This window comes from Neoarius graeffei, chromosome 28 (genome assembly GCF_027579695.1).
Source record: "Neoarius graeffei isolate fNeoGra1 chromosome 28, fNeoGra1.pri, whole genome shotgun sequence".
Classification (NCBI taxonomy): domain Eukaryota; kingdom Metazoa; phylum Chordata; class Actinopteri; order Siluriformes; family Ariidae; genus Neoarius; species Neoarius graeffei.
In genome coordinates this window covers 6,659,017-6,674,653 of record NC_083596.1, presented here as the reverse complement: position 1 = coordinate 6,674,653, position 15,637 = coordinate 6,659,017, and the positions used below count along the sequence as shown (strand labels likewise).

General features: G+C 39.3%; 1 protein-coding gene across 1 annotated transcript in view; it reads left to right on the top strand.

The window, feature by feature from the left end:
• The window catches only part of surf4 (surfeit 4), a 47,736-nt gene that overhangs the window by 22,850 nt on the left and 9,249 nt on the right, over window positions 1–15,637 (top strand). The window contains exon 2 of the mRNA XM_060913009.1: window positions 1,423–1,609. Coding sequence (XP_060768992.1) covers window positions 1,423–1,609 — 187 coding nt within the window. The remainder of the gene's footprint in view (window positions 1–1,422; window positions 1,610–15,637) is intronic.

The window sequence follows — 15,637 nt, the reverse complement described above, 5'->3', positions numbered from 1 at the left end:
AATGCAGAATTTTACATGCTTAAAAATTCATAACAAATCTTCTAATTGCTCAACACTGCTCATACTTCACACGCAAATCACTCATTGGGCTTCTGACATGTGACCCAATTTCTGTGATGTTTCGCCACTGGGGGCGCTATTTTTGGGCAAAAAATCCAATCTTTCCTCAAATTTGGTCAAACTTCACGGCCACCCTCTTACTACCTCCCATGTCATGTATACCACATTTTGGGAATTTTCGTCCATGGGGGGCGCTGTTTTTGGCCCACGCAATTGCTCCAAAACGGGTTTTTGGTAAATAATTCCATAATGCTTTTCCTTCACACCACTACCTTGTGATTGTACGTTGCTGTTGTAGACACTTATTTTTCCAACTCATAATCGCTCATGTACAGCATAGCGCCACCTACTGACATGGGAAAAACCAAAAAATTTATTCTTCAAAAATCTATATCTCATCTTCTATTTACTCAATTGTCATCAAACTTCATACGCAAACTCTTCATAGCTCACCTGACATATAGGCCAAATTTTGTGCACTTTCGCCCCTTGGGGGTGCTGGTTATGGCAAAAATGATATTGCAGCTTCTGATTTGTCAAACTTGGCAAGCAAACTCTTTTCAAGACCCTTATTGAGGCGCTTGCCATGGTCGACAACGCACGAAGTGCGAGACCCTATTGTTGCCATGTGTCCAATTCTGTGCTTTGTCGCCATTGTGGGAGTAATGTCTCTTGCCGCAGAAGCTGTGGAAGGTTTTTCGCAGGGACGCATGCCCCCGCCCCCCTTGGCCGCTGGCGCGAGGGCCCGTCGAGGCCGCTTGCGGCTTTAATTTATTTTATTGTTTTAAACCTTGGGTCGCTTTTAAGTGCAAAATAACATCAATTAAACTAAACTTTTTAATGAAATAAAGGATAATTAGCCCGAGTAATCGCTAACTCGGTTATTTTAAGCAGGATGTTTGATTGATTAGTGTGTGTAATAAAGTTAAACTACAGTCAGTTCTACATCTTTATAAATAAAGAATTCATTTTTGGTCATTTTCATAAAAATATAAAATTGTATTAAAAATAGGATTGTGCTACTTGAAATGTTCAATATAGTACCTTTTTTTAAGTGCTATATTAATCTTAAATATTTTTTAGTTTTACTGTATGGTCAGTTTTGTTCCATTGAATGTTCAGGATTATAAATTAAACAGAATGCTATTAAGATTTTTTTTATTTTTTTTTTTAAATCAGAACCATGGGTCTCGTATTTAGAAAACCCAGAGACCAATAAAAACTTAATACAATGATATAATTTATACAGTGAAATAGAAACTGGCATCCGCTCCTTGGTGTTATGGCTACCGATACAACAGTATAAAAAAATAAATACCATATAACATCGCAATATTGACAGAGCATCTGTGTTTCCTGCAGTTCCTCAGAGTGACGAAACAGTACCTGCCTCACCTGGCGCGCCTGTGTCTCATCAGCACCTTCCTAGAGGACGGGATTCGGATGTGGTTCCAGTGGTACGAGCAGAGAGACTACATCGAGGCCACCTGGGGCTGCGGCTACTTCCTGGCCACGTGCTTCGTGCTGCTTAACCTTTTCGGACAGTTGGGTGAGACTTCGCCAGCTTGTGTGTTACTAAAGGCTTGAAAAACGTTCGCCGCCTCCTGCTCCTGAATATGTGCTAATTTACACTAGTATAAACCTTGACTTGATTGACTTCAGATCATATAATCAGTGTGAAATACTGCCTTTTTATATCTGGAATATACTGTTAGGCCAAGAAAAAATAATTGTTTGTTTCTTATTACATCTTGAAAAAAATAGGGTGGGTAGGTAGGTTTTTTTATTTTATTTTATTTTTTTTTATCTCACAAAATACCGGGTAGGTAGTTTTTTTTTTTTTTTTTTTTTTTTTTTTTTTTAATAAATTTTAGGTGTGGCATTATTTGTCACCTTTGTTGCCTCTACTTTTGCGTCCTCGTGTACTTTTAGTATTTTTGTTTTGGTAGCTAACATTTTTTGAAACTCCGGCTTCCGTTTACATTCAAATGTCAGTGCCCGCAAGCCAAAATTGCTGAGCAGGCTTTCCAACGTGACTTCCATCGTGATATCGATACCGCCGTTAGCCTGGGCGCTGTGTGTATACTGTTTGCATGACTCGTCCAGCGGAGGATGATAATGTTCGTAGAGTTCTTTTACAGTTGAAAACTTATAAAATGAACTTATTGTCTTACAATCTTCCGTGTGGTCGCAACCGATCACGGTAATCGAGAACACTTCGTTGGCCGCCATGATGCCTAGCGTTGTGTACAACACAAGCCGGAGTTTCCCGGAAAGAGGTCATGACGTCAGATTGAGGCCGTGAGAAATCAATGAGTGTTTCTTGTCCGATATATGCGTTTTAGAATTAGTCACTTGTCAGATCGACAATATTATGCAAATCGTAATGCAGATATTTTTTTTTTTCAAAATTTATTGTTGGTCGGCGAAAATACTTTTTTTTTTTTTTTTTTTTTTTTTAAACCTCTAACAAAAAAGTCTAAGGTCGGGGCATTTTTTTAAACGGTCGGTCGGGTAACCGGAAACAAACAATTATTTTTTTCTTGGCCTTATGGTTAATTGCGTATTTTTATTACATTTAAAGCGTTTAGCAGGCACCTTTTTATCCAGAGTGACTGGAAGCTTTCGAGTCTTGATCAAAAACACATCAACATGTTTGTTCACTAGGTCAGGGAGTAAGGGTACTCGTTTTATTATATTATTGGTATTAATTCAAGAATACGAAAAATAACAAGTGAGCCAAGACAAACCTGTAAATTAAAATGTAAAATTAACCATTTGTTAATGACAAAAGAATTATTAGTTTTAGTAATAATAGCATTATTACTACTGTATGGTGTTAAATATTTTTATTCGTATAGAAGTGAGTCAGAATAACTTCCAATGCTGCCTTCTCCCCCCCGGAATTTTCCCTGGTTTTAGTTTGGTTTGGCTTCCACAAATGTTTATATACAGCTTGAGGACCGATGTGACTTCAGTGCGTAAAATATGTTCATCTAAAGTTACCTCAGTTCCAAAATTCCGTATCGGATCAGTACATCCTTACAGACAGGTATCCACTTGTCAGGGTTCCTGCGGGTCCTTAAAAAGTCTTAAATACAACTTTTGGTTTTCAAGGCCTAAAAACGTCTTAAATTGTTTGGAATGGCTGGAATTTTCAAAAGGGAGGTATTAAATTTAATATTGGACCGAACGAGTGAAATGTCTCCATCCGGTTTGGGGTATTTTTTTAACCGTAATTTTAAAAGTGACCAGCGTACCTTTTGGGGGCAGCATTGGTTCTGTGCATTCCGTAGATCAAGAACTAACGCTAGGAGGCTACTGGAGGAAGTGCGGTGTGGTGCGGTGTTTGTGAAGAGTGAGAGATACGCAGGTAGCTTACGCGGGCGCTAGAAAGCATTGATAATTATGGGAAGATGTCTGTTTAACGACAAGTGGTTGGGGGATGACAAATACCCCCAAAATAAGGAGAAGAATCGTTTGCGATAAAAAGCGCTGGATCGCACAAATGTGTTTAAAGACGATAACGCAGCGCTGGGGACACGGCGGACTGGGAAACTGGCTTTTCACGGACATGAGGCGCGCGCGTGTTAGAGGTCAAGCGCTCCAGAGTGAAACGCAGGGGGGTTTGCGCATGCGCACAAGAGTCAGGTGGAAAATGGGACTTATAGGACATAATACTACTACTACTACTAATAATAATAATGATTAGCATCATTTTTTACATAATTAACATTGTTTATTGTACTAAGTTTAATATAAATATATAAACAACCTTTATTTCAAAACTCCATTAAAAAGAACTACAGAAAATACAATAATTCTAAATATAGTACAATATAAATAATTTGTACAAAAAGTTTTTAGTTTTATTACTTATCGTCTACAAGTGTGTTTAATATAATAAGAATATTAACAACCACTAATAATAATCAGTAGTAGTAGTAATTATTATTGATTATTAATCATTACTATACTTATGAATTAGTGATTAATAAGTACTAGGGATTATTAAATGTTATAAAATTAAGTTATTAAAAATTATTACAAATAATTATTAAAACATAATAATTGGTAGAATACAAACAAATACTCATGGATTATAGATAATTTTTTTAAATAGTGAACATTGATATAAAATTACTACTACTACTAAATAATAATAATACTAGTAATACTTGTTGTTAATGTTATCAGTGTGGGTGCAATTGGTCTTAAGTGATCAGTCTCATTAAATCAGTCTCATTAAATCAGTCTCATTAATACCACCATTAATTTTGGTGTTTAATAATAAATTACCAAACAGCTAAATTATGGTATATTCCAAATTATTATGATCACTGCTGATGCAGCAATAATGTATTACTTACCGTATTACATAGACACTACAGCCAATAGCATTCATATACACTTGGGTGAAGGCAGTTTGGAGTTCTTTGAGATTGTGTGACTTCAAGTATATAGTAGCAAAACAGACAAACACAGTATAACAGAATAATTGAATTTATTATAACAATGATACTAAATGGGTAATAGCAGTTGAATACATTCAATATGGTCAGCAGCAAAACCACGGGCGCAGATAGAGGGGGGGACGGGGGGGATTCATCCCACCCAGATTTAAATTCACCTCGTTCGGTGTGTGTCGTCGTCCCCCCCCCCCACTTATAGGGAGGAAAAAAACGTCTATGCTGTCTTTCTTTGCATAAGGCAAACCTCACGGAAAAATCAAAAGACTAATTACCATTCGGTTTATTGAGGTGCACAGCAGTACAGACATAGTTGCAACAACTCGCATAAAACAAAACAAAGACTGATATTCGGTTGGTTGAGCTGCGCAGACTGCACAGGTTGCGAGCTCGAGCTTGGTTGCTATGGTTACCCACAACAAGTTTGACAGGCATGTCGGGGACAGCTCCTAGTTCAGGACCCCAACACGGCATGATGAAGGGTGCCAAACCGAAAAGGCAGAAAACGATTGCATCGTTTTTTCAGAAAACAGCGACTGTAAGTAAACTGTGCCTTACTTTATCATATCACCTTGCAATTTTTTGATAGTCTGTTCAAAGTAATGTCTTAGGGAAAGTAAAATCGTAAAGAATCAGTGTGCTGAAAGTCAGTTAATGTTTAAATAAAACAGTTTTGGCATATGGCATGCTTGGGGAGTGATTGGAATCAGTATCAGAATCAATAAGCTTTATTTCTTTCAATGATGGGTAATTAAGTTTGACAGTCCAAGTCTCAATACATAGGATACACAGACCTAGATGCTATAGATAAATACAAAGGGTAGACAAAACAGTCAGCAGTCATCCAGAACACACACACACACACACACACACACACACACACACACACACACATTCAACCCACATGACATCCTGTCGTGTCAGTGGTAAATAGCACATGAGAGCACCAGACATCACAGGTGTGCTCTATTCCTACTCTTTATTTATTAGTAGGCCTAAGCTAACGGTTGCAGGGATGAAGGAGTGATTTTTTTTTTTTTTTTTTTGTCTTAGCTGAGTAATGTCGCTGCCCTGAGGGCATCAGAGTATATTCATCGCACAACACCTGTTGGGGTTGGGGTTGGTTTGCTGGCAGCTTTGTCCCCCCCCAGTTCAAAAAATGTATCTGCGCCCCTGAGCAAAACAGTGAGGTAGTATGTGTGTGTATGTGAGGGAAGAGCGAGGTGTGTGTGTGTGTGTTGTAAATAACTCAGGGATTGGAATGTTATCTAAGGTGTTGGTGGGAGGTGAAAATCACCTCGTGGTCTTCTTGAGACAAAGGAATTCGTTGTGGTTGCTAATCCACTACACTATAACATTACCAAATCCACTGAAATCTTGATGAGGTCAAAATGTGTGTAATAGTGAAATTAAGGGATGTTAGAGAAGATAGCAAAGAGCATGCAACAGCCTATCTATTAAACAACGGAGAGAGAACAATTGTAGAACACAATGATCAGTGTGCACAATTAAACAGTTTCTGAGTTTAAATTCACACTACTTCATAAAGCTAATTCCTAAGACTAGTTTGCCCAAATGCCAGCCTTACTTCCAGTATCGATGTCTCTATGCAGGATGTGCAGAGATGTCCCGAAGTTTCGCGGAGTTTCACAGAAAGCTCGTGGTTCGCTTCTGTAAAGGGCAGAGAATTCTTGATCCAAAGTGTCGTCGTTCGTGAGGAAGAGTCTCTGATCAATAATGTGCACAGCGATTAAGTTAGAAGGAATCCGGTCGCTTCTAACTTTTAATTAACTGCTTGGGCTGCAGTCGTAACGTTGCTTATAATAAACAAATAAAACCGGTTGTAACTCAATTGAGTGAGACGGCGCAACTTAAATACTCTTTACTGTGGCCAGTGGTATATACGAAAGCTCGCCGAGTCCTTTTTCTTGCAAGGCAGACGTCTTGATTTTGGATGTTGTGATGAGTGGGTATCTTTGTTTGAATGATGCGAAGTCCACAGAGCGAGAGTGACAGAGTTGGGCGTGACCTGGTCACTTATAGTCTGTCACGTGACGTGACGTAGGTGATCATGGCCGCCGTGACGTAGGTCATCGCGGAAGTTAGTTGATGGGATTTGTACAACCCCAATTCCAAAAAAGTTGGGACAAAGTACAAATTGTAAATAAAAATGGAATGCAATAATATACAAATCTCAAAAACTGATATTGTATTCACAATAGAACACAGACAACATATCAAATGTCGAAAGTGAGACATTTTGAAATTTCATGCCAAATATTGGCTCATTTGAAATTTCATGACAGCAACACATCTCAAAAAAGTTGGGACAGGGGCAATAAGAGGCTGGAAAAGTTAAAGGTACAAAAAAGGAACAGCTGGAGGACCAAATTGCAACTCATTAGGTCAATTGGCAATAGGTCATTAACATGACTGGGTATAAAAAGAGCATCTTGGAGTGGCAGCGGCTCTCAGAAGTAAAGATAGGAAGAGGATCACCAATCCCCCTAATTCTGCGCCGACAAATAGTGGAGCAATATCAGAAAGGAGTTCGACAGTGTAAAATTGCAAAGAGTTTGAACAGATCATCATCTACAGTGCATAATATCATCAAAAGATTCAGAAAATCTGGAAGAATCTCTGTGCGTAAGGGTCAAGGCCGGAAAACCATACTGGGTGCCCGTGATCTTCGGGCCCTTAGATGGCACTGCATCACATACAGGCATGCTTCTGTATTGGAAATCACAAAATGGGCTCAGGAATATTTCCAGAGAACATTATCTGTGAACACAATTCACTGTGCCATCCGCCGTTGCCAGCTAAAACTCCATAGTTCAAAGAAGAAGCCGTATCTAAACATGATCCAGAAGCGCAGACGTCTTCTCTGGGCCAAGGCTCATTTAAAATGGACTGTGGCAAAGTGGAAAACTGTTCTGTGGTCAGACAAATCAAAATTTGAAGTTCTTTATGGAAATCAGGGACGCCGTGTCATTCGGACTAAAGAGGAGAAGGATGACCCAAGTTGTTATCAGCGCTCGGTTCAGAAACCTGCATCTCTGATGGTATGGGGTTGCATTAGTGCATGTGGCATGGGCAGCTTACACATCTGGAAAGACCCCATCAGTGCTGAAAGGTATATCCAGGTTCTAGAGCAACATATGCTCCCATCCAGACGACGTCTCTTTCAGGGAAGACCTTGCATTTTCCAACATGACAATGCCAAACCACATACTGCATCAATTACAGCATCATGGCTGTGTAGAAGAAGGGTCCGGGTACTGAACTGGCCAGCCTGCAGTCCAGTTCTTTCACCCATAGAAAACATTTGGCGCATCATAAACCGGAAGATACGACAAAAAAGACCTAAGACAGTTGAGCAACTAGAATCCTACATTAGACAAGAATGGGTTAACATTCCTATCCCTAAACTTGAGCAACTTGTCTCCTCAGTCCCCAGACGTTTACAGACTGTTGTAAAGAGAAAAGGGGATGTCTCACAGTGGTAAACATGGCCTTGTCCCAACTTTGAGATGTGGTGTTGTCATGAAATTTAAAATCACCTAATTTTTCTCTTTAAATGATACATTTTCTCAGTTTAAACATTTGATATGTCATCTATGTTCTATTCTGAATAAAATATGGAATTTTGAAACTTCCACATCATTGCATTCCGTTTTTATTTACAATTTGTACTTTGTCCCAACTTTTTTGGAATCGGGGTTGTAGTTCTAGACAGGACTGTGGCTGTCCCTACATCAGTACAATTGTTATATCAATGTTCACTGTTAAAAACAAATTATCTATAATCCATGAATAATTGTTTATCACTACTACTACTACTACTAATAATAATAATAATAAGGTACTATTTTAATAATAATTTTAACTAATATTAACTCAATTTTATAGCATTTTAATAATCACTACTTATTAATTATTAGTATAATTAAGTAGTAGTTAATAATAATTACTACTTATTAATTATTAAATTACATTTTGATAATCACTGCTTATTAATTATAGTAATTAATAATACTGAATTATAATTGCTACTCAATTATTAATGTAGCTAATAAGTAGTGATTATTAAAATGTTATAAAATTGAGTTAATTTTTTATTATTAAATTATTATTTATTATTATTATTATTAGTAGTAGTAGTAGTAGTAGTAATAGTAGTAATACAAACAATTATTCATGGATTATAGATAATGAATGATTATTTTTGAATAATGAACATTATAACAATTGCACTGATGATGATTAGTTTGCAGTTATTACAACACATTGATTGATTAATATTGATAATGGTTATGAAAGGTGACAGTTGTTTTTCTGTGTTTAATGTAACGCTCTGATGATTGTATGGCTGCATAAACAGGTTTATGCTGTTACCTGCTATAATGCAGAAGATACTCGAGAACTTCCTCAGCCAGCTGTATACTGTACAACACTCAGACTGATTTTGCTGTCGGACACAAAATCACACATCAAAGATAATCTTTGGGGATTGAAATAATGCCGGCTGTTTATATTATCTGAGTGTTTAGTCTGTGTGTAGTTCTTATCTAGTGTTTACACTGTTTATATTGTCCGAGTGTTTAGTCTGTCTTGTTTTATCTAGCATTTATACTGTTTATATTGTTTGTCTGAGTGTTTAGTCTATGTCTAGTTCCTATCTAGACTGTTTATACTGTTTATATTGTTTTGTTTTTTTCAATTATTCTATTTTTATTTATTCAGTTTATTTTTATAGACCCCTTCGCATGTTTATAAACAAACCGACCGTTGCCAGGATGCGCGCGCAGCCTGGACTCAGAAACAATGGCGCTGCCCATAGACCGGCATTATGAGCTGTCAGATTATGCCAAACAATTGTCGTTACAAGATCGAGAATGCTACATAAATAAGTTAACTCTAACAAGTGGACATCGCCTACCGGATCCGCATTTAATTAAAGAGTGGACGGACGATGTTAGTAAGTTCCCTGGTATACAATGGCCAGATATATACTCGTACCTTATTGACAAGACTTCAGTGTACACCCACGAAAAACTTCATGCCTACAAGTCTTTAGACGCATATGATTATGTGCGGGCATGTACAACTTGATTAACAATGGGACATTCATATTCATTTTGTTTTAATCAAATTATGCCAGTGATGTGATGGCAATGTGGCTTTAGCTACAACAGCAAATACCAACACTAAACAGCAATTTGCAGGAGGTGATGGCATGAAAGGAATGATGGTGTAAAGAGTGCAGCTAAGAGAAATCAGAGCTGCGTAAAAAGCGAGAGGCAGAGACCGGAAATGAAACTGAACGGGGCGGGAGCTAGGTTAGAGCAGTCAACGTAAGTTGGCATTTAGAGTGAGGGCACACAATTTTACCTTTCCATCCTTGCTTTAAAATTGTGATTTTCGGCATACACAAATAAGGATGGCACAAAATCTGGACTGCTTGAGTCAAGCGAGACCTCTCCTACAAACACAATTGCATGCAAAGCTAAGTTAACATGCTAACAATATTCATTACATTGTGTAACTATGACCCAGCTAATCAGACAAACGTTACCAAAGTATTTTGCTACATCAATAAACGAAGACTAGAAAGAATAAAAAAAGATTTAATAAATAGCCTGATCTTACCTGTGATGAAGTGGGCGCTGCAAACCCACGCATTTTTGATAGTGCTTTCATCCCAGTCTACACGTTTGATGGCTTGTAGTCATAGACGTCGGCCTTTTTTTTTTTTGGAATGGGTGAGATCCTGCTGGAATTCTGAACATTTTAACCCCATCACTGCTACGATTCTGACACCCGACAACACAACAACTAGGCATTTCTGAGTCTTTTTTGGGTCCAGGCTGCGCGCGCAATTTCCGCTTGCGTATGAATGACGTTTACTGCGAAGGGGTCTATAAGGGACCATGTACAGTTAAAACATAAATGTTGCCATTTCATGCATCGTACCAGAGTTAGCCTCAGGCTGATTTACATCTGCAGTCCCAGGCAAGACATAAAAACAATACATAAAAACATACAAAATAAATATCCAGACCCCCTACCTCACCCAAATAGCAAACTCTACTCATACAGTAAACAAATCACTCACATGAGTGTCCAAACCTCCTACACCCCAAACTCGCGCGCCCACACACTCACGCACGCACGCAAACACCCGCATCCAACATAAACACATTCTGACAGCACCATGAATCAGTGATTACAGTTTTGACTGTTTTTTAGGAAACATTTCAGCTGTGATTTGAAGCTCCTGATGGAGAGACAGCTCTTTAAATCCCCTGATTAGTGCATTCCACTGTGTAGTGGCTTTAAAAGAAAAAGAAGACTGTCCAAAAGTTGTGCGATAGACAGGTATGTTACAGTCATGGACAGAGGCTATTCTGGAGGATCGTATGGAACTAGCAGGACGATAACAGACAAACTCCAATAGACAAGCTGGGGCCAGACCATGTAGGATCTTATACACTAGACACAAGCTTGAAAAAAGTCTAAAATTTTCAAAACTTAATAAATGATGTTTCTCTAGAATATTGCAATGGTGGTGCTGAAGTGTTTTTTTTTTTTTTTTTAAGAATTTTTATAGCTTGTTTATATAGTGATTGTAGCGGTCTAATGGTAGATTCATTGGCCTGCCCCCAACGGGTGATACAATATGAAATGTGTGAAAAAATTAAAGCATGCATAAATGTTTTGGCTACATCCATAGGAAGCGACAATCTTGTATGTTTAAAATTTGCGAAGTTATATTTAATTGTTTTTGTCATTTTTTTTAATATGCTTTTTGAAGTTGAGATTGGAGTCCAGTGTAACACCAACATATTCGAATTCGGTAACTGTCAATGGATTCATATCTAATTTTAATGTTGGCAGTTGGAGTCTGCCCCTTAGTTTTACAGAAGAACATGCCCTTTGTCTTACTGATGTTCAGAGTAAGACAGGACTGCTCAAGCCACTCAGCCACACCTTGCATAGCATTGGTTAATTTCTCCGCTGCTACCAAAGCATTTTTACCATGTACATACAGGACTGTGTCATCTGCATACAGTTGTACATCAACTCCTTTACAGTGTTGTGGAAGGTCATTGATGCATAAACTAAAAAGAAGAGGACCCAACACAGATCCTTGGGGCACGCCCATTGTATTTCTGACATAACTAGAGTATGCATCTTTTGACTCTGACACACTGCACCCTATTTGAAACATATGAGGAAAGCCATGTCAATGTTTGTGTTGAAAAATTAAAATAAGAAAGCTTAGAAATGAGAACATTATGATTTAACAGTATCAAAGGCTTTACGCAAGTCTAAGAATACAGCACCAACAACTCCACCTTTTTCAAGCTGTGCTCTGATTTTTTCAGTAAAATGTAAAACAGCTGTTTCGGTAGAGTAGTTCTCTCTGAAACCAAATTGCATATTGTTTAGACCAGGGTTGCAGGTATTTAGGTGTGGTGTTGGCTGCTCTATGGACCCTTTTCACGTGACGTCACGACAAACGCGGCCGCCATTTTGGACATGTACTTACTACCAGTAGTTTACCACAGCCAACATTGAGGAACAGCAGCAAAGAAAGTTTTTACTTTCAGCAAGACTTCCATCATGCCACTATATTGTTATGCACCTGGATGTAGTAACCATCAACAAACAAGGCAAGGTTTATCATTTTATCGGATCCCGACGGAGAAGATGGATAGCGGCCATTAACAGATTGTCAGCCCTCGGCATACCAGCGCTTGTGTAGTGACCACTTTGTTGGAGGTAAGACGAATAAAATTAGCCAGAAAAGGCATTACATTGCTGTTAACATTCTGTGGCGGCGAGTGTGTAACCAAATAGGCTAAAATAACCCATTGTAACCTCTTTGTTCTTCTGTAGTAGCTATTGTTGACTAGCTAATGTCAACAACATATGTTACTGTAGCAATGTTTACGTTCAGTCATTTGGATGACTGTTAAAACCTTTCAGTCTCAAGTTTTTCCTTTACTGTATTTACTAGTTTACTGTAATTATGATCCGGCAGCTATTTACACCGGATCCAGTATAAATAGCTGCCGGAGCCAACGTCCGAGGTTCCGGAGCGCGCTCCGGCTTGCTCCCCCTCAAATTAAGCAGCGCGCTCCGGCTTGCTCCCGGAGTGCTCCGGCCGAGGTTCTGGAGCGCGCTCCGGCTTGCTCCCCCTCAAATTAAGCAGCTCGCTCTGACTTGCTCCCGGAGTGCTCCGGCCGAGGTTCTGGAGCGCGCTCCGGCTTGCTCCCCCTCAAATTAAGCAGCTCGCTCTGGCTTGCTCCCGGAGTGCTCCGGCCGAGGTTCCGGAGCGCGCTCCGGCTTGCTCCCCCTCAAATTAAGCAGCGCGCTCCGGCTTCCGGAGCGCGCTGCTTAATTTGAGGGGGAGCAAGCCGGAGCGTACGTCAGTGAACAATCCTGGTGGAAGCAGGTAAACGTCGTTCTCTAAGCCTGCTAACCTCAATTTTTGCAAATACCTCTCCCTCTGCTCACCCTGTAAATGCCCTACGTCGCTGAATAGTGAAGGTGTTTTCTGCATCTCGCTCCTTTTTCTTTTATGTTTTTCGTTTGTCGCCTTCCTCGCATTCAAACTGATTCGAGCCGAAGTCCACTACATGTCCAAAATGGTGGTCGCGTTTACGAAGGTCACGTGACTGAAAAGGGTCTATAACTACCTTCTCTGCAACCTTTGAGAGTACTGGTAGTAAACTTATCGGCCTATAATTATTTGGTTCATAGCAATCTCCAGACTTGAAAATGGGTGTAATTACTGCATGCTTCCAGCTATCAGGAAAGCGACTTTGTGTTATTGAGAGATTGATTGATTAAATGTGTAATTGGGAGTGTTAGTGTTCAGATGTTTCTTAATGATCATGCTATCCATATGAAAAGCATCTTTACTTTTAGAACTTTTTAAGGAACCAATAATCTTTTTAATACGTGCTTCATCAATGACGTTCAAACTGAAGCCCTGGTCATTTTCAGTGTGTAGGCCTACTATAGGCTTAATGTCGTCTTTTTTTTTTCTTAAAACGATTGCCTAACTCATAAACAGACTCAACAAAAAATTAATTAAAAATAAAGAGATTTTTTGGGGGCTTTTTTCACCTTTATTGGATAGGACAGTGTAGAGACAGGAAATGAGCAGGAGAGGGAGAGAGACGGGGAGGGATCGGGAAATGACCTCGGGTCGGAATCAAACCCGGGTCCCCGGATTTATGGTGTGGCGCCTTATCCACCTGAGCCACGACGCCCCCAAAAAATGAATTAAAAATGTTTGCAATGGAAACATTATCTTTTATTATCTTGCCCTGAGATTTGAGCTGTATGTCTTCTGTATTTGAGCTGTATGTCTTCGCCCTATGAGGTTATTGATATTTTTCCAAATTTCTTTACTATTTCCTTTAGCCTCATTTATTACCTGAATATAAAAACGTGACTTTGCTAATCTCATTTCATTAACCACTTTATTCCTCAAACCTTTATAAATTAAAATATCTGTATCTCTTTTAGATTTAATGGCTTTTTTAAAAGCTAGATCTCTGTTTCATTATTTGCCACAAGGTGTCACTAAACCAGGGGAGAGTTACTCACTCTCTCCATTTTCTCTTGGACTCCACAGTAAACTTCTCTTTAACAGATTTCAGTTTTGCTGTAAATAAGTCACAGCCAAGATCCAAGTCCTCTGTGGACAGAACATTCTCCCAGTCCAGGCTGTTTATCTCACTCTCGTATACAAGATGTTTAGTTTTAGGTATGTGCGCCATGATTTCTGTGTGGTGTGGTGTGTTCTGAAATCTATTTTTAGTTAATTTTCTTGCTACTAATGTTAGATTGTGATCAGACAGCCCAGTGAGGAGATTGTAACTTTTTGTTATCCTCTCTGGTTTATTGGAGAAGACAAGATCCAACATTGTGCTTGAGCTTTTTGTTATCCTTGTTGGTCCTTTAATCCAGGGCTTTTTAAAGTGTGGGGCGCGCCTCCCCTAGGGGGCGCCAGAGTTCTTCGGGGGGGCACAACGTGAGGAAAAATAAACCAGAATAAGTTACTATTGCGGACATTTAGCGAACTTCAGCTCGCCTTTGCCAGAGACAAAATGCATCGATTTTTAGTACCTAAAGCTACAGCGAGTGAGGAGACAGAGTCTGGGCCAAGCAAAAAAAGAAGGAAGTATGACCACGATTATTTAAAGTTTGGATTTTCATGTACTGGATCTGAAGATGCTCCACTGCCACAGTGTGTTGTCTGCCAAGAGGTGCTTGCTAACGATGCTATGAGATGTTTAAAATGTGTAAAAAAAAAAAAAAGTTTTTAAAAAAAGCACAGATGTTTAAAATGTGTAAAACAAGATGTTTTAAAAAAAGCACAGATGTTTAAAATGTGTAAAACAAGATGTTTTAAAAAAGCACAGATGTTTAAAATGTGTTAAAAAAAAGGTTTTAAAAAAAGCACAGATTTTTAAAATGTGTACAACAACCTTTTTTTTTTTTTTTAAAATACGAATGGAACAGGGCGGCACGGTGGTGTAGTGGTTAGTACTGTCGCCTCACAGCAAGAAGGTCCGGGTTCGAGCCCCGTGGCCGGCGAGGGCCTTTCTGTGCGGAGTTTGCATGTTCTCCCCGTGTCCGCGTGGGTTTCCTCCGGGTGCTCCGGTTTCCCCCACAGTCCAAAGACATGCAGGTTAGGTTAACTGGTGACTCTAAATTGACCGTAGGTGTGAATGTGTGTGTGAATGGTTGTCTGTGTCTATGTGTCAGCCCTGTGATGACCTGGCGACTTGTCCAGGGTGTACCCCGCCTTTCGCCCGTAGTCAGCTGGGATAGGCTCCAGCTTGCCTGCGACCCTGTAGAACAGGATAAAGCGGCTACAGATGATGAGATGAGATGAATGGAACATTAAGTATAGCAACAACAAAAATTGTAAGGGGGCGCTGTTGTTTATTTGCTCTCTGAGGGGGGGCTGACTCTCCCACACTTTGAAAGCCCCTGCTTTAATCAATTGCTGCAGGTTGTATTTATCTGTAATAGCTTTTAGTTTTTTCCTTTTGTCTTTCCAGTTTAGATTAAAATCACCCATG